General features: G+C 47.5%; 2 protein-coding genes and 1 pseudogene across 2 annotated transcripts; 2 read left to right on the top strand and 1 right to left on the bottom strand.

Annotated features, from left to right (window-relative positions):
* Positions 1 to 1667: 1667 nt before the first annotated feature.
* LOC136503021 (probable apyrase 3) lies at positions 1668 to 7595 on the bottom strand (annotated as a pseudogene).
* On the top strand, positions 3904 to 4976 carry LOC136505576 (patatin-like protein 1). Its single transcript, XM_066500742.1, has 3 exons — positions 3904 to 3953; positions 3998 to 4538; positions 4628 to 4976. Exons 1-3 carry the CDS (start codon positions 3904 to 3906, stop codon positions 4862 to 4864), a joined length of 828 nt encoding a protein of 275 aa, XP_066356839.1. The 3' UTR covers positions 4865 to 4976.
* Positions 7596 to 8260: 665 nt separating the features above from the next.
* Positions 8261 to 9256, top strand: LOC136502724 (patatin-like protein 2). The gene is made up of 2 exons (XM_066497971.1): positions 8261 to 8385; positions 8475 to 9256. The coding sequence occupies exons 1-2, from the start codon at positions 8278 to 8280 to the stop codon at positions 8709 to 8711; spliced, it is 345 nt and encodes a 114-aa protein (XP_066354068.1). The 5' UTR covers positions 8261 to 8277; the 3' UTR covers positions 8712 to 9256.
* Positions 9257 to 18586: the final 9330 nt, after the last annotated feature.

Here is an 18586-nt window from a genome sequence, read left to right as displayed (position 1 = left end):
CCGATGAATTTTTTGTTGAGTGTCCTTTACCGAGTGTTATACTCGGCAAACCCTTTGCCGAGTGTATTTGTGGCTTTGCCGTGTGCCTACGGCACACGGCAAAGCTCCTGTTCCCTATAGCATCAGTTCCTGTTGTTGGTCACGCAGATCGATCACTAGTTTATTGTTTCACCATTTCAGGATTCAATCTAGTTTAAAAAAACAATTTTGCTATGACATTTTGAAATGGACCAGGCATGAGAGCTGCCAACTAAATTGAGAAAACAGGGAGGCATAGACTGGACAAACAGTAGGCTTACAACATAAAAACAACAGCTACAAAAACTAAGATAACTCAAACAACAACAACCTGCTTCCACCATGAGCAAAAACAACACCACCACCAACAACTACAGAGACAACATCTAACCAAGACCAAAGAAAATTTTGCCACCACATCCCAGAAGGCATGACATTTTAAACCTATCTATGGGTCTTGCATTGTATCCTTGTTGAGCTTCATATCATTCCCAATATCATTCCCAACACGCTGTGGAGTGCAAGGCATGCACTTTGATTAAATGGCGATCTATATTGTAGGAATTGTAATGACGTCTTACTATGCTTGTCAGTGGTAGGAGACAAATTTGTTGGTTCTGATGTGCATGTCCGGTGTGTACAAAGAGGACCTTCACATCATTCATCCAAGTTGTAGCGGTGAAAGAAGACGTTGCCTCTATTAATGGATCCTCTGTCAACCAAGGATCTTCTACCTTGACTTCTTGGGTAGTGACAAAGATGGTGTCCTCAATTGTCACTTGTGCATCTCGAATAACTTCCTCATTATCACTAATCAGATGTATCATCCACTAGAACACCACCTCAGCAGAAGTGGCAGCCCGAAGCCATGTCTGTTCTTTCTTCTTAACATTGACCTACTCAATGGGCATATTTTGGTGAATCTTTTTGTCAAACGGCCTTGTGCCAACTCTCTCTAGCCATCTCATCGATGGTCTGCAGTGTGTCAGGCCCTCCTCTGAGGTCCACTGTGCTTCACATGCATATCAATCTTCGGATCAATAGCTGACGCACACTGAAGATTGATAAAAGAAAATATTTCTTTTTTTATTGATTAGGGAAATAATATTCTACGATGCTTTATTGATTGGACCATGGGCCTTAAATATCAGTCATAGAGTCCTACTGCAGCGGTACTACATTACGTGATTTACCGTTGTTACATATAGTATCATATACGTCAATACCTCACCCTCTCTCTTTTGCTCCTTTCCTCCCCTAATCGTGCCCCTCCATGGCCACCGATACTTGGTCACAAGTGGTTGTCTAGCTGGTGTAACATAGTGGCAAGGAGGGCTCGCGCAAATTAAGCAAGGGGTCCACGGGTTCTATATGCCTCACTTCTAAAAACACTTAGTAGGCAACTGTAAATTAAAACTGCCCGAAAGTTACAAATTAGATGCTCATGATTGAGTTGGGATGGAACTAAGTTAATGTCAGCATGAATCATGGCTGCCCCTCACAATGAAATTATTGTAATACGTTTAGAGAACACATATATATTGAAAGATATAATAGCAATTTATAATTGAATACATACTACTTCAGTTGTTGACCCCTTGTTAACATGCGCTCAGGTTGTGCTGTTGCCTGGAGGCCCAAAGCCTATCTCATGCAGGTCCATGCCCCTTTTTGGGTGACAATGCCTCAATGGCAGTACCCAAAGGCCACGCAGCTTCAACGTAGTACTCTCCATGCTTCACCTTGATACCAATGTGACCTTTTTTTTTACTTCAGGCCTACACAAGCACACAACGATCACATGAATTACATATATACATGCATGATGTGTAACATCATATTTTACTACAAAGAAGTTTCTTGCATGTGGAGTAAATAATATTCAGAACTAATTCTCTACTAACCGAAACCATCTATGAGTAATGTGTACTGGTAAGTAAGATCCATGCACAAGTATGGCACATGGATGTCCTGAACACTGGGGTATGCAGCTTTTGCTTCTTTAACACTCATTTGGCAAACCTTCTTTGCAACAACTCTGAATGCAGAAGGGGTCGACTTTGCACTGGGGAATCTTCCGTCTATGATCCCAACCTTTTCATATGGAGAAGAAAATGTGTTAACATACATACTGTGGCTTGCAGACATTCCAATTACATATCAATCATAATTTGGGGAATTATTAGTTTTAATTAATACCTGTGCGGCCAAAAAGTGAAAGCTTGATGCAAGGTAGAGGTTGTCCTGGCCAGCTCCACCTCCCCCATTCCACACACCATTGAAGGTGCAACTCTTTGTGTTACATGGGGCACTCAGGTTTAGTGCCTTAGTTATCTCTTCCCTACATTTTTCATACACTGCTCCTTCGGGTGAGGCGGTTGCATCGTATTGCTGCCCATTGTATGTGTAGTTACCTTAAAAAAGAGAGGGAACATTACATTTGAAATTTATAAAATTCTTGAAATAAAAATACAAATGAAATGCTTGTATGAGCAAGGTCAACATACACACCTTTGAATCCACGCAGCATGCAGAAACTAAATTGTCCACCCTTTGCATTTAGAATCTTTGCTCGAGCTGCAAAAGCACCATAGTTTAAGTAGCTGCAAGAAAAATTAAAGGTTCTCGGTGACCATTCCTTGTATATGTCGCCTTATGATTAATAAAGTTGCACAAGCTAGCCTTTTATCCAAGCTAATGTGATGAATTCATACCTGTGAGCATAGATGTTGTAATCTTTTCCTTTAAGATACTCTTTTGTAACATAGCGATCATTTCCACCTGGTACTTTAGGAGCCTTTGCGGCCTCATTTGCAGAAATGGCATAGGCCATTTGCAAGGATCCACCTCCCATGTCAACAACACCAACCGTCTAGGAGAAATCCCCTCCCAGTTTGTCCAACAGATAATTTAGAGCAACCTACACATCAAATGCCATACACTAGCAAATTGTAACAATAGACATATATATATGCAACAAATAATGTATAAAAAACTAAGCCATACCCATAGATAAGACCCTTCTTGATATCCTTCAATAACATTGATCCAGTTAGGGTTGTATTGGAATTGGCTCTTGGTGTGGACAAGATCCCTAACCTGTATGTAATTTGGAATATCTTCAATTAGTCCATCGGTTAATATATATTGTCATGTTCATGCCTGTTATGATGGTGTGTGCCAAGTGCTGATACAAAACCCGTAGGTAATTGAGATGCAATATATTACCGCCTCAAGAATCTTATCCGCTTGTTCGTCTCCGATAAGTCTCAAGAGTTGCCTGAAGATTCGATTGGTACAATAAAATAAAACATTAGGGATATACAAAGAACCTTTTGATATTGCTAATTCTGGTGGATAAATAGCTTCACACCAATTTTGCTTTCATTAGTTTTTTCTTCGGTTTCGTGTTATATATGTAATAAAAAACTGTAAGAGGTCATACTAGATGCAGTATTCAAATTCATTCTAGTGCACAATTTTTTTTAAAAGAAGAAGAAGTGTGATGATCCATTTGTTTGTAAGTAGACCACATCACCTATAATGATACCTCGTCAACTGGTGACTAGAGTCGAGAGAGGAGAATATGCATTTCATAAATGATCTTCAATTATATCTACAGTGTTACACTTAAGAAAAAGATAGGAATTTTTTTCACATACTCCTAGCTTAAGAGGGGTTTTCTCCATTAGCTGCGAAGGGACAACCCTCTTGGCCTTCTTGATGAGAGGTAGTATGGAGTTTGCGGCCTCTTGGGGTTGCCCCGCATATGAGCTTAGCCCAGGTTTCACCTGCACCAACAAATTAACAAGAGAAAATTTCCTATTTAGCCTCGAAAATAATGCTACTTTCCTATTTGACACCGAAACTGAAAATCTTTCCTATATGTCCTCAACTCGAGTTTTTATTTCCTATTTGACATTCCCGTCAGTTCCGTGAGCAACTACCGTTAGCTGTTGAAGTGAGGCAATGGGAAAAGACCAAAATGCCCTTTGAGGGTAGGAAAAGAACTCGGTGGCCTAGAGTCGCGGCTGTTCATCTTCTCCACGTACGAGGCCAAGAACGACACGCTCAAGAACGCGCACCTCTCCGACATCTGCATCAGCACGTCGGCGGCGCCGACCTACTTCCCGGCACACTTCTTCAAGACCGAGGCCGCCGACGGCAGGTCCCGGGAGTACCACCTCGTCGACGGTGGCGTCGCGGCCAACAACCCCACCATGGTCGCCATATCCATGCTCACCAAGGAGGTGCACCATCGGAACCTGGACTTCAACGTCGGTAGGCCGACCGAGTACACAAACTACCTCGTCATCTCCGTCGGCACTGGGTCGGCGAAGCAGGCGGAGAAGTACACCGCTGAGCAGTGCGCGAAATGGGGCCTCATTCAGTGGCTGTACAACGGTGGCTTCATGCCGATCATCGACATCTTCTCACATGCCAGTTCCAACATGGTTGACATCCATGCACCCGTGCTCTTTCAGGCCCTCCACTGTGAGAAGAACTACCTTCGCATTCAGGTATGATACGTTTGTAGGATATACTAAAGCATATATATTCTGTTCTTGGTATAAAATCGACGATGATCGATGCTATCGTATTTATGTAGGATGATACTTTGACTGGGGACGCATCGTCAGTGGACATCGCGACCAAGGAGAACATGGAGTCTCTGATCGGGATCGGCCAGGAGCTGCTCAAGAAGCCAGTGGCGAGAGTGAACATCGACACTGGGGTGTACGAGTCCTGTTCCGGTGAGGGCACAAATGCAGAGGCGCTTGCTCACTTCGCCAAACAACTCTCTGACGAGCGCAAGCTACGCAAGAGCAATATCAACTCCAACTAGCTCTCAAGTATCAATTACAGACTGGCAGTGGAATTCCGCACAAGGATCTTCAGATTGCAGAGTGGTCATTATATACACAGACTAGCAGTATGCCTCAGATAGATGCATTGCATGGTAGCTAGCCGTTTGTTATTTTTAGAGTTAAATGCACCTCGGCGAGGCAGAAGTAGCAGCGGACAGCGCTCGCGGAGACTGATGACCTCGGCGGCGAAGTGGAGCCTGGGCGAGGTGGTGATGACTGGCGAGCTCGAGCACGGCGAGGCAGGAGCTGGTGGCGGGGTGAAGGATGGTGGGCACGAGCGCCGCCTAGATGTCGTAGATGAGCGCGTCAAAACTGTCACGTACGTACGTACGTCCATCACTCTCGCGGACGGGCAAGTGCAACATGCACGCTAGCTAGCTGAGCCATAGCCCCCTGCCAATTAATCAAGCAGTTTCGCCAGGCGCGCGCTTTGCGCAGACCCAGATGAAACGCTGCTTGCTGCCCTTCAGGGCCGCGGCGACCTGCTCGGCGACCTCCTCCATCTCGTACGACCTCGGGTGGCTGGACCCCGAGCACCGGCTCATCAGTGACTACGGCTTCAAGTTCCTGCCCCCCAACGCCTGCATGTCCAAGGAGTTCGTGGATTTCGTCTTCCAGATGGAGGAGGCCGCGCCCCGTCGCCGGCCTGGTCATGAACACGTGCCGCGCGCTAGAGGGCGAGTTCATCGACGTGGTCGCCGCGCAACCGCCGTTCCAGGGCCAGAGATTCTTCGCGGTCGGGCCGTTGAACCCGCTGCTGCTTGACGCGGACGCCCGGACGACGCCGGGACAGGCCCACGCCACGCCCACGAGACGTACCAGGAGCGCATCGACCCAGCTCCTCCCCCTGCGCATGCACGCGACGCGTACGGGCGCGCGCGCGCACGCCTGCTCCGGTAGTCCGGCCCCTTTCCCTGCCCGTGCCTGCCTGGCTCTGGCGCTGGCGCTGGCGCGCGCATGCATGTGGCGTACCCGCCCGGTGGTGGCCGTGCATGCCCGCATGCATGCTGCCGCATGCCACTGCAGCAGCTAACGGTAGTTGCTCACGGAACTGACGGGAATGTCAAATAAGAAATAAAAACTTGAGTTGAGGACATATAGGAAAGATTTTCAGTTTCGGTATCAAATAGGAAAGTAGCATTATTTTCGAGGCTAAATAGAAAATTTTCTCAATTAACAATGTCGAGGACATGAATGATGTTACATTATCTATCGAAATCCCTGCATAAATGCATTGTACTACCTATAGAAAAAAATTGATAGAGACAGTCCTCACGGGATATCTTTGGGCACCTATCACTAATTGATGACACGTGTGCATGTAAAATTATCTAACACACATGTGTATGGACGATTTTACATACACACGTGTCGTGAATCCATACTCCTAGCTTAAGAGGGGGGTTTTCCATTAGCTGCGAAGGGACAACCCTCTTGGCCTTCTTGATGAGAAGTAGTATGGAGTTTGCGGCCTCTTGGGGTTGCCCCGCATATGAGCTTAGCCCAGGTTTCACCTGCACCAACAAATTAACAATGTCGAGGACATGAATTATGTTACATTATCTATCAAAATCCCTGCATAAATGCGTTGCCTCACGGGATATCTGTAGGCACCTATCACTAATTGATGACATGTGTGCATGTAAAATTATCTAACACACATGTGTATGGACGGTTTTACATAAACACATGTCGTGAATCCATGGTAGGTGCCCACGGTACATTGTAAGGACCATCAAACCAAATTTTCCCTGTCTACATCTCATTGCTCAATCAGTAACAATAACATATATCTTCGGCTCGACTGGCCAGGCGGTGAGGCTTAAGGCCTCAGCTTGCCGACCGGAGTTCGAGCCCCGGTGGGGGCAGAATTTCCGGTACCCACCCAAAAAAAATCCCCTCGCTGTGCACGTGAGCCTGGTGACTGCGTCAGCTCCGGCCTGATGATCTGCCCCGGTTCACTCAGCCCTTCGGGGCATATGCCAGGGTTCGGGGGTTTTCTCGACCGGGGTCATACGGTCCCTTCCTATGACATTGTCGTGAGGGCAGTTCTTCCCTCACCGGTCGAGTTTTTTTAACATATATGTTTACTCTCGTTAGAAGTGTACACACTATACATGCACTGGCAGCTTTTGTTCTTGTACTACCGGCCAAAAGAAAACGAGAGAGGGAAAAAAACGGGTTCATCGTTCTGCTGTGATGAGGCTATACCTTGGCGAAGAACTCGATGGCGTGGCCAATCCCGACGAGGTCCATCTTGTTGTCGAACCTGAAGACGTGCATCCGGGTCCCCGTGCTACCGACGTCAAAGATCACGGCGTACCTCCCTGGCCCAGCCGCCGCGCCGCATTAATACTCTCCGCCGCTGGCTCGTCGGTGTCGTCCATGACGAGGAGGCCCGCCTTTCGACCAAGCACCGCATCGGCAAGGATCACGCTGCTGGGGTACAGGGAGGCTAGTTGCAGGAGGAAGAGGAGGAGCACTACTGCTGCCACCACTACCGGAATGCCTAGCTTTGCCGTGTGTCCACGGCATACGGCAAAGCCCAAAAAATACTCGGCAAATGGCACTCGGCGTACACAGTGCCGGCAAAGGTTTCTTTGTCGAGTGTTTTCTATCGTGCACTCGGCAACACTCGGCAAATATTTTTCCAAAAAAAAACAGCACCACCACGCTAGCCCCTCCACCAACAGCTAGCGCCGCCGCCATCGCCGGCGAGCTCATCGCCTCCTCGCGCTCGACTGGCTCGCGCAGCTCCAGCGCATGCCACCACGCCCACCGCCAACATGCCAGCTGCCACCACGCCTGCGGCCGACACGCCCATCGCCACCACGCCCGCCGCCAACACGCCACCACCACCATCACGTCTCCCGTCGACGCCACGCCACCACCACCACCACGCCTCCCGTCGATGCCACACCACCACCACGCCGCCACCGGGAGAGAGAGGGGGAGCGGCGGCGGCCGAATCCGGGGAGGAGGAGGAGGGGAGGGGCGGCGCCCGGATCTGGAGAGGGAGGGGAGCGGCACGGCGGCGCCGGAGAGAGGGCGCAGGCGGGCGGATCTGGGGAGGAGGCAGGGGAGGAGGGAGGGGAGCTGAGGGCTGGGCAGATCTAGTGAGGGGAGGGGGGGCCGCACCGGAGAGGGAGGGGGGGGGGCGCGGCGGAGAGGGAGGGGAGGGCGGGGCTGCGCCAGCGCCGGAGAGGGAGGAGGGGAGGGAGGGGAGGGGGGGGGCGCCGGAGAGGGAGGAGAGGGGTGCGCCGGTGCCGAAAAGGGAGGAGGGGAGGGAGGGAGGGGCGGCGGCCGGGGAAGGAGGTGTGGCACCGGCGAGAGGAGGGGAGTGGCGCGGAGGCAGCTGGGACTCATTCAGTGGCTGTACAACGGTGGCTTCATGCCGATCATCGACATCTTCTCACATGCCAGTTCCAACATGGTTGACATCCATGCACCCGTGCTCTTTCAGGCCCTCCACTGTGAGAAGAACTACCTTCGCATTCAGGTATGATACGTTTGTAGGATATACTAAAGCATATATATTCTGTTCTTGGTATAAAATCGACGATGATCGATGCTATCGTATTTATGTAGGATGATACTTTGACTGGGGACGCATCGTCAGTGGACATCGCGACCAAGGAGAACATGGAGTCTCTGATCGGGATCGGCCAGGAGCTGCTCAAGAAGCCAGTGGCGAGAGTGAACATCGACACTGGGGTGTACGAGTCCTGTTCCGGTGAGGGCACAAATGCAGAGGCGCTTGCTCACTTCGCCAAACAACTCTCTGACGAGCGCAAGCTACGCAAGAGCAATATCAACTCCAACTAGCTCTCAAGTATCAATTACAGACTGGCAGTGGAATTCCGCACAAGGATCTTCAGATTGCAGAGTGGTCATTATATACACAGACTAGCAGTATGCCTCAGATAGATGCATTGCATGGTAGCTAGCCGTTTGTTATTTTTAGAGTTAAATGCACCTCGGCGAGGCAGAAGTAGCAGCGGACAGCGCTCGCGGAGACTGATGACCTCGGCGGCGAAGTGGAGCCTGGGCGAGGTGGTGATGACTGGCGAGCTCGAGCACGGCGAGGCAGGAGCTGGTGGCGGGGTGAAGGATGGTGGGCACGAGCGCCGCCTAGATGTCGTAGATGAGCGCGTCAAAACTGTCACGTACGTACGTACGTCCATCACTCTCGCGGACGGGCAAGTGCAACATGCACGCTAGCTAGCTGAGCCATAGCCCCCTGCCAATTAATCAAGCAGTTTCGCCAGGCGCGCGCTTTGCGCAGACCCAGATGAAACGCTGCTTGCTGCCCTTCAGGGCCGCGGCGACCTGCTCGGCGACCTCCTCCATCTCGTACGACCTCGGGTGGCTGGACCCCGAGCACCGGCTCATCAGTGACTACGGCTTCAAGTTCCTGCCCCCCAACGCCTGCATGTCCAAGGAGTTCGTGGATTTCGTCTTCCAGATGGAGGAGGCCGCGCCCCGTCGCCGGCCTGGTCATGAACACGTGCCGCGCGCTAGAGGGCGAGTTCATCGACGTGGTCGCCGCGCAACCGCCGTTCCAGGGCCAGAGATTCTTCGCGGTCGGGCCGTTGAACCCGCTGCTGCTTGACGCGGACGCCCGGACGACGCCGGGACAGGCCCACGCCACGCCCACGAGACGTACCAGGAGCGCATCGACCCAGCTCCTCCCCCTGCGCATGCACGCGACGCGTACGGGCGCGCGCGCGCACGCCTGCTCCGGTAGTCCGGCCCCTTTCCCTGCCCGTGCCTGCCTGGCTCTGGCGCTGGCGCTGGCGCGCGCATGCATGTGGCGTACCCGCCCGGTGGTGGCCGTGCATGCCCGCATGCATGCTGCCGCATGCCACTGCAGCAGCTAACGGTAGTTGCTCACGGAACTGACGGGAATGTCAAATAAGAAATAAAAACTTGAGTTGAGGACATATAGGAAAGATTTTCAGTTTCGGTATCAAATAGGAAAGTAGCATTATTTTCGAGGCTAAATAGAAAATTTTCTCAATTAACAATGTCGAGGACATGAATGATGTTACATTATCTATCGAAATCCCTGCATAAATGCATTGTACTACCTATAGAAAAAAATTGATAGAGACAGTCCTCACGGGATATCTTTGGGCACCTATCACTAATTGATGACACGTGTGCATGTAAAATTATCTAACACACATGTGTATGGACGATTTTACATACACACGTGTCGTGAATCCATACTCCTAGCTTAAGAGGGGGGTTTTCCATTAGCTGCGAAGGGACAACCCTCTTGGCCTTCTTGATGAGAAGTAGTATGGAGTTTGCGGCCTCTTGGGGTTGCCCCGCATATGAGCTTAGCCCAGGTTTCACCTGCACCAACAAATTAACAATGTCGAGGACATGAATTATGTTACATTATCTATCAAAATCCCTGCATAAATGCATTGTACTACCTATAGAAAAAAAATCGATAGAGACAATCCTCACGGGATATCTGTGGGCACCTATCACTAATTGATGACACGTGTGCATGTAAAATTATCTAACACACATGTGTATGGACGATTTTACATACACACGTGTCATGAATCCATGGTAGGTGCCCACGGTACATTGTAAGGACCATCAAACCAAATTTTCCCCATCTACAGCTCATTGCTCAATCAGTAACAATAACATATATCTTCGGCTCGACTGGCCAGGCGGTGAGGCTTAAGGCCTCAGCCTGCCGACCGGAGTTCGAGCCCCGGTGGGGGCAGAATATCCGGTACCCACCCAAAAAAATCCCCTCGCTGTGCACGCGAGCCTGGTGACTGCGTCGGCTCCGGCCTGATGATCTGTCCCGGTTCACTCAGCCCTTCGGGGCATATGCCAGGGTTCGGGGGTTTTCTCGACCGGGGTCATACGGTCCCTTCCTATGACATTGTCCGTGAGGGACGGTTCTTCCCTCACCGGTCGAGTTTTCTTAACATATATGTTTACTCTCGTTAGAAGTGTACACACTATACATGCACTGGCAGCTTTTGTTCTTGTACTACCGGCCAAAAGAAAACGGAGAGAGGGAAAAAAACGGGTTCATCGTTCTGCTAGTGATGAGGCTATACCTTGGCGAAGAACTCGATGGCGTGGCCAATCCCGACGAGGTCCATCTTGTTGTCGAACCTGAAGACGTGCATCCGGGTCCCCGTGCTGCCGACGTCAAAGATCACGGCGTACCTCCCCAGGCCCAGCCGCCGCGCCGCATTAATACTCTCCGCCGCTGGCTCGTCGGTGTCGTCCATGACGAGGAGGCCCGCCTTTCGACCAAGCACCAGCATCGGCAAGGATCACGCTGCTGGGGTACAGGGAGGCTAGTTGCAGGAGGAAGAGGAGGAGCACTACTGCTGCCACCACTACCGGAATGCCTAGCTTTGCCGTGTGTCCACGGCACACGGCAAAGCCCAAAAAATACTCGGCAAATGGCACTCGGCGTACACAGTGCCGGCAAAGGTTTCTTTGCCGAGTGTTTTCTATCGTGCACTCGGCAACACTCGGCAAATATTTTTCCAAAAAAAACAGCACCACCACGCCAGCCCCTCCACCAACAGCGCCGCCGCCATCGCCGGCGAGCTCATCGCCTCCTCGCGCTCGATTTGCTCGCGCAGCTCCTGCGCTTGCCACCACGCCCACCGCCAACATGCCAGCCGCCGCCACGCCTGCGGCCGACACGCCCGTCGCCACCACGCCCGCCGCCAACACGCCACCACCACCACCACGTCTCCCGTCGACGCCACGCCACCACCACCACCACGCCTCCCGCCGATGCCACGCCACCACCACCACCACGCCGCCACCAGGAGAGAGAGGGGGAGCGGCGGCGGCTGAATCCGGGGAGGAGGAGGAGGGGAGGGGCGGTGCCCGGATCCGGAGAGGGAGGGGAGGTGGGCCGTGCCGGAGAGGGAGGGGAGGGGTGCGCCGGAGGAGGGGAGGGAGGGGAGCGGCGCGGCGGCGTCGGAGAGAGGGCGCGGGCGGGAGGATCTGGGGAGGAGGCAGGGAGGAGGGAGGGGAGGAGGGAGGGGAGCTGAGGGCTGGGCAGATCTAGTGAGGGGAGGGCGGGGCCGCACCGGAGAGGGAGCGGAGGGGGGCGCGGCGGAGAGGGAGGGGAGGGCGGGGCTGCGCCAGCGCCGGAGAGGGAGGAGGGGAGGGAGGGGAGGGGGGCGTGCCGGAGAGAGAGGAGAGGGGCACGTCGGCGCCGGAAAGGGAGGAGGGGAGGGAGGGAGGGGGCGGCGGCCGGGGAAGGAGGGGGTGGCGCCGGCGAGAGGAGGGGAGTGGCGGGCAGGGAGAGGGGAGCGGGGGCAGGGAAGGAGGGGGTGTGCGTGCGTGTTAAGTGTGCGGCGGGCGGGGCTTTGCCGAGTGCCCTGGATCTGGCACCCGGCAAAGCAGTGTTTGCCAGAGTGTCCTAGATCTAACGCTAGGCAAAGTTTTTTTATTTTTTTTATTTTTCTCATTTCATGGAGGGACACGTGGCGCGATGTTTGTCGAGTGTCGTAATTTGCCGAGTGTTTTTACCATATTTGCCGAGTGCCGGAGTTTGCCGAGTGTTTTTCAGTAGAATTGCCGAGTGTCAGAATGTTTGCCGAGTGTTTTCTAGTAAGACACTCGGCAAACAGATAGTTTGCCGAGTGTCAGAATATTTGCTGAGTGTCTTTAGTTTGGCACTCGGCAAAGAGATGGTTTGCTGAGTGTCCGAGAAAACACAGTGCACAGGGGCTGCCATTGCTAGCTACGCTGCTAGCTACCGAGTGCTGAGTGCTCTTGACCTCTTGTTGATCCATGCAAGTGGTACCCCTGCTGGCCTTCTAAACTTTCGCTCATGGGAGGTTTTTACATGGGAATGAACGACCTCACATGTTACAGCCATGTCCCATGTGTAACTTACAGGTATATATGCTTTTTTTTTTCGCGACCATGCCATAGCTACCACGGTATATATGATCATTGCCTACGCAAGCTATGTTACACAATTTGCTCTGCATTTCACGAATCTCTCATGCTTGCATACCACGTTCATGTTTAATTACGTATTTTTCCCTTATATGAACTTTATTAACTGCATTAAGAAAAATGCATTCATGTCTTTCTGGCTTTCCATGGTGGGTCTTACAAAAGGATCATGTGCTCGAGAACAAAGTGGATGCCTTTAATTTCGTTTGTTTATGAGCAGCTTATTAGAAATTCAGCTTACCTTGCCTTGTGCTTCACTGTGATCTTCTATGTGAGATTACAAGGTGTATAGTTTATATTACTGAAACGCGTGTCTGGAATAATCCTTGTGTGCGTTTGCTTTCATTTCGTGGATCTGGTAATGTTTTTCAAATCTCAAAGCTTCTTGTTTCAACAAAATCAAAATTGGATCTCTAACTTTAGTTTCTCTAATGTCCTAAAAAAAGAATCTAGAGTTGTAAAAATCAGATCCCTTTAGTTTTTTTTTTCTAATTTGATACCCAAAATAAAATTTGAAAATTTGGAGTTACCCAAAATATCTAAGGATTTAAAGTATTGGTTTTTGAATTATGTCATTTTGAAATCTAAAATTGACAAACTATTCCATGAAATTGTGCTCATACAAGGGGTCGAATTAATGGTCATTTGGGCCATTTAAACAATATTTAAACAGTAAATGATGTTCAACCTTGTTGTTTAGTCCCTAAAAGTCATAAAAATATATTTTCTATAATACATATTTTTAACATACAAAAATGTGTATACTTTCTTGTATATTTGAACTTTACATATATAAATATAAATATGTATATTTAGTAGTACTATACAAAATCGTTTATACTGTTTAACTCCATAAACACCATATAAATGGTCTGAACAGTAAATAAATGGTGATCGGTTGTTTACCATTTATTAGTTAGGATAACACCATTTTCAAGAGACAAACAGTAGAAGTCCTTATTAATACCTACAACTAACAAAAGTTAATATTTTTTATGCTTTTTCTCTTTAAGAAAAATGCATGCATGTCTTTCTGGCTTTCCATGGTGGGTCTTTTTACCAAAAGGATCATGTGCTCCAGAACAAAGTGGATGCCTTTAATTTCGTTTGTTTACGAGCAGCTTATTAAAATTTCAGCTTACCTTGCCTGGTGCTTCACTGTGATCTTCTATGTGAGATTACAAGGTGTATAGTTTGTTACTGATATACTGGAATATTAATCCTTGTGTGTGCGTTTGCTTTCATTCAATTCCACGGGGCTTTACTCCCCTGAAATTTTCTAATGTTTTTTCAAATCTCAAAGCTTGGTTGTTTCAACAAAATCAAAATTGGATCTATAACTTCAGTTCTCTTCTAATGTCCTAAAACAAGAATCCAGAGTTGTGAAAATCAGATTCCTTTATTTTTTTCTAATTTGATATCTAAAATAAAATTGTGAAAAAATGGAGTTACTCAAAACATCTAAGGATTTAAAGTATTGGTTTTTGAATTATGTCATTTGGAAATCTAATGCTGATAAACTATTCCAACAAAGTGTGCTCATATACATGGGGTCGAATTTTAGGCACGGTTCTCCTAAATGGTCATTTGGGCCATTTAAACAACATTTAAACAGTAAATGATGATCAACCTTGTTGTTTTAGTCCCTAAATAGTCGTAAAAAATCTATTTTCTATAATACATATTTTTTTATATAAATGTGTATACTTTCTTGTATATTTTAACTTTACATATATAAATATGTATAGTAGTGCTATACAAAACCGTTTAGACTATTTAACTCCATTTAAACAACATATAAATAGTTTGAATAGTAAATAAATGGTGATCGACTGTTTACATTTGTTATTTAGGATAACACTATTTTCAAGAATCAAAAGACAAACAATAGAAGTTCTTATTAATACCTACAACCAACAAAAGTTAATTATTTTTATGTTTTTCTCTTTATTCATTTTTTAACACAATACGAGTATAGATATACTCTATAATCTCTATCCAGATATGGTAAACTTAACAATTACTCTATGTATCTGTATATCTTCTATATGCATTTATTAGTAAAACCTTAACTGAAGTTATGGTGGCTCTTGTTGCAACCATGACGTCATGAATCTAGATTTTGACTTTTGAATTTTTTTTCTAATAAGTTGCTCTAAGTTTTTTATCCTCAAGTTAAAAGTTGAAACGCATATGCTTATTGTACCTTTTATGGAAAACCATCCTTTTTTTAATTTGTGTGAAAAATAATTCTGAAGATTTACAGTGCACTCTTGATTACTACAATAGCATAAATGATCGTTTAAGCCTGCACCATAGCCCTCAAGACTGGCGATGAAGATTGGAGATCTAGGAAGGGCCATTGGGATAAATTCGAGAGGATATTAATGTTTAGCTCTAATAATCTAAGTTTACTCCACAAGAATCTTAAAACAAGAGAGACCTACTAACCTCCACTACTCAATATGTTGGATTTTCTTATCAACAGTTGTGTATATGTAGTGTTACTTTTGTATTAAAAAATGGCTCACAACTATACTATGAATATAAATAGTTCGTAGTGTTTTACTATGAATACAAAGTTATATAAATTATTGTCATGGATATAAACATAATTTTAAAACATTATAGTGTTATTATTAGTATAAGAGTGGTTAAGGAAACATTTTTCATGATCGCACAAGCATTAAATATATGTGTACTCTCTCCGTCTCAAAAAAATGAATTAAAAAATTTGCTTAGGCTTAAATTTCGCAAATATTGATATTATTTCCTATAAACTTAGTCGAATTTAAGGTAGTTTCACCAAATTCAAAATTGCATCCTTTGTGAGACAAAGATAGTACGCTAGTACGAGTAAATAGTGGATCATCGTGTCGGTGAGTCCCTATTTGGTTGCTGAGAAATTCCCTTGTTCCAGCAGGCAATGAGGACAGGACCCTGCTAATTCAAACTCCTTGGGTGAAATCACAAGCTCTTTAGTGATTTATTTGTTGAAGACGGATGACGACGACCACGAGGAGCTGCATGCACCACAATGCAAAGGATTTCAGACTCCTCGCGCGTGCAGCACGTATGTATAGGCTCTTTGTGTTTTCTAGTCCAGCTTAAAGGAAGGAAGTGCTTTGTGAAAAGAAGCGAAACAAAGAAACGATGTGTGAATCCCAGTGATATCTCAAATTATGTCGTTATATGCTTTGATTATTGCATATACTTAGTTGCTTACACAGTAAGCTACTAAGATGAGCTGAGGGGTATCCGATCCTCATCTTTAATTAAATAGGAATGGTGGTTGAGAACACGCCTGGGGTTGGCAAAGCAAGGTCGACCAAATAAATTTATTTGTACTCCCAGTAGTAGGGCAGGCATTCGGAGTATTTATTGAACTCATAGAACCATCCACCGTGGTATGCGTCAAACGTCTTTACGTATTGTCGGAAAGCAATGTAATCTCAGTTCCTAAAAGCACTGAGAGCAACTCCCGCAGGAGCACCATTTTGAAGTTGGGTGCTCACCCGGTCACCTGTACTTTTATTGGTCCAACAAATTTCTTCTACTCCAGACACTACTTTTATTGGTCCAACAAATTTCTTCTACTCCAGCCGTAGCCCCCAAACAAAGCCTAAAAAATATATGAATCATCCATCAAGAGAGATTGAACAGTTCGATAAAGTACCAAATAGCTAGGGACACTATCAAAATGGCGTAGGTAGAACCAGTACCTATATTATATCGTTATTTTCATTTTTTAAATGAAGGGCAAGTAGGTAATCTCCTATGACGGCATCTACATGGCAAGGCGTGCTGCTCTCGCGTGCCGTGCTGCTCTCGTGTGCCTCCGCCAATCGATCCTTGATCGGTTCTCACTTTTGGGCGGTGTACTGTGTTCCATGTGACGAACCAGATCAAACGCAATCTAACCGACCAAGTTCTCACCATTTTTTGTGGCAACGTGTTCTTTAGAATCCATTTCATATGGGATTGACTAAAAATCGCCATCTCAATCAAAATGGGGAAATGTTAGGCCCTAATAGTTACAAGGCGCCGCCATGTGGTGATATTTTGATTTATCGCCATTTGTACTAGCGAGTTATTCTATATATACTACGTCGGCACTGTAGGTAAAAAAAATGATCATACTGTCGATGTTTTACCATTGATAGCCTGCCACGGGGGTCCCGGGGCAGTATGTTCGGGCTTCAGCGTATGTGGAACTCGATGGTTAACGCAAGAGACAGTCGATTTATCCTGGTTCGGACCCTCGATCGTAGATCGAGTAACAGCACGTAGTCGGCGTTAGCCTTTGCGTTGGATTGATTGTAAAGTGTTGTGTTGTCGTACAATTGTTCTCCTAACTCCCCATCTAAGGAGCCCTGCCCTCCTTTATATAGTCAGGAGGTCAGAATCCTAGTCGGTTTACAATGAGAGTTTCTAGTAGGATTACAGAATAATACTACAACTAAGATTACATGGGAAGAATCATAGTTAGACTAGATCTTCCCCCTTCCTTGCGGGGTATCCCATGGGTCCCGCACCGATAAGCCCCCGAGCACTTCATGGTTGAGCTCTGGAAGCCTCGTCTTGTTCCTTCAGGTCTTGTCGAGCAGGAACAAGCGTCGTTCGAGTTCTTTCTTGAGCGAACCAGTGTAGCGCTTCGTGAGATCTTCGCGTGGTGTGTACCTTTTTTGAAGAAAAAAGTACTCCCATCTTGGTGTAGCCCCCGAGCCTCTTGCTATTTGGAACAAGGAGCTGGAGGGTCTTGTCTTGAACTTGCTCTGATTCTTCGTCGAATGGCTCCCGAGCATATACCCGGGTATAGATCGGTCCGGGTTCTTTTTGTCGTGAGGCCTTAAAGTGGTCTGTCTTGAAGAAGTCTTCTCGGTGACGTGCGCTTTTTCGAAGAAAAAAGTGCACTCACTGAGTGTAGCTCCCTGAGCCTCTTACTATTTGGAACAAAAAGTTGGAGGGTCTTGAATCTTATGTTGTTTGAAAACTCCTGTCTTGAAGAAGTCTTCTGAGTGTTGTGCGCTTTTCGGAAGAAAAAGTACACTCACTGAGTGTAGCCCCCGAGCCTCTTGCTATTTGGAACAAAAAGTTGAGTTGTTCAAAGAACTGAAAACCTCTTCTGAGGATATGTAGGATCTTGTAGACATTCTCAAGGGTGTATCCAAGTAACCCGCGAACTACAGTAGGCTATCCATATACCATTGCAAGTCAACACAGTTGCGCCACCGAGTACTTTCCATAATTATCTTGCGTGCTTGATGTCTTCTTGCATGCTGCTGTATGTCATGCCTCTTCCTTTGTTTCGCTTGAGTAATGAAAGTACATATAAATATGCACGTGCATTCCTCATATTCGCGCTCATCTTGCTAACACAAAATCTTCTCGTTCGACCATGATTCGATCCAAGTAAGGCAACCTAGATAATCCGTCAAAAGGCTTCGGGTGGGCAGTCCCCTCACCGGAGACCCCGTATCACCCCCACCTTAGAATTTCCAAATCACCGCAACTAAGGTCGACCTTAGCTGTCGAGTAGTTGATTACCCCAACCGAGTAGTCGATTACCAGCGGCCGAGTAGTTGGACGTCCTGGCGACTTCTAGAGCAGCAACCGAGTAAGACAAGCGTGGGGCGTGTGTCTCACCCAACTGAAGCAGTGGTCAAGTAAGACAGCTAGCGGTGGGCGAGCTCCTTATTTGATGACGTGGTCCTAGAAAATGGTTC

The sequence above is a fragment of the Miscanthus floridulus genome, chromosome 14 (assembly GCF_019320115.1).
Source record: "Miscanthus floridulus cultivar M001 chromosome 14, ASM1932011v1, whole genome shotgun sequence".
Lineage (NCBI taxonomy): Eukaryota > Viridiplantae > Streptophyta > Magnoliopsida > Poales > Poaceae > Miscanthus > Miscanthus floridulus.
The sequence above is the reverse complement of the archived record's forward strand: the minus strand, read 5'-3'. Positions and strand labels throughout refer to the sequence as shown.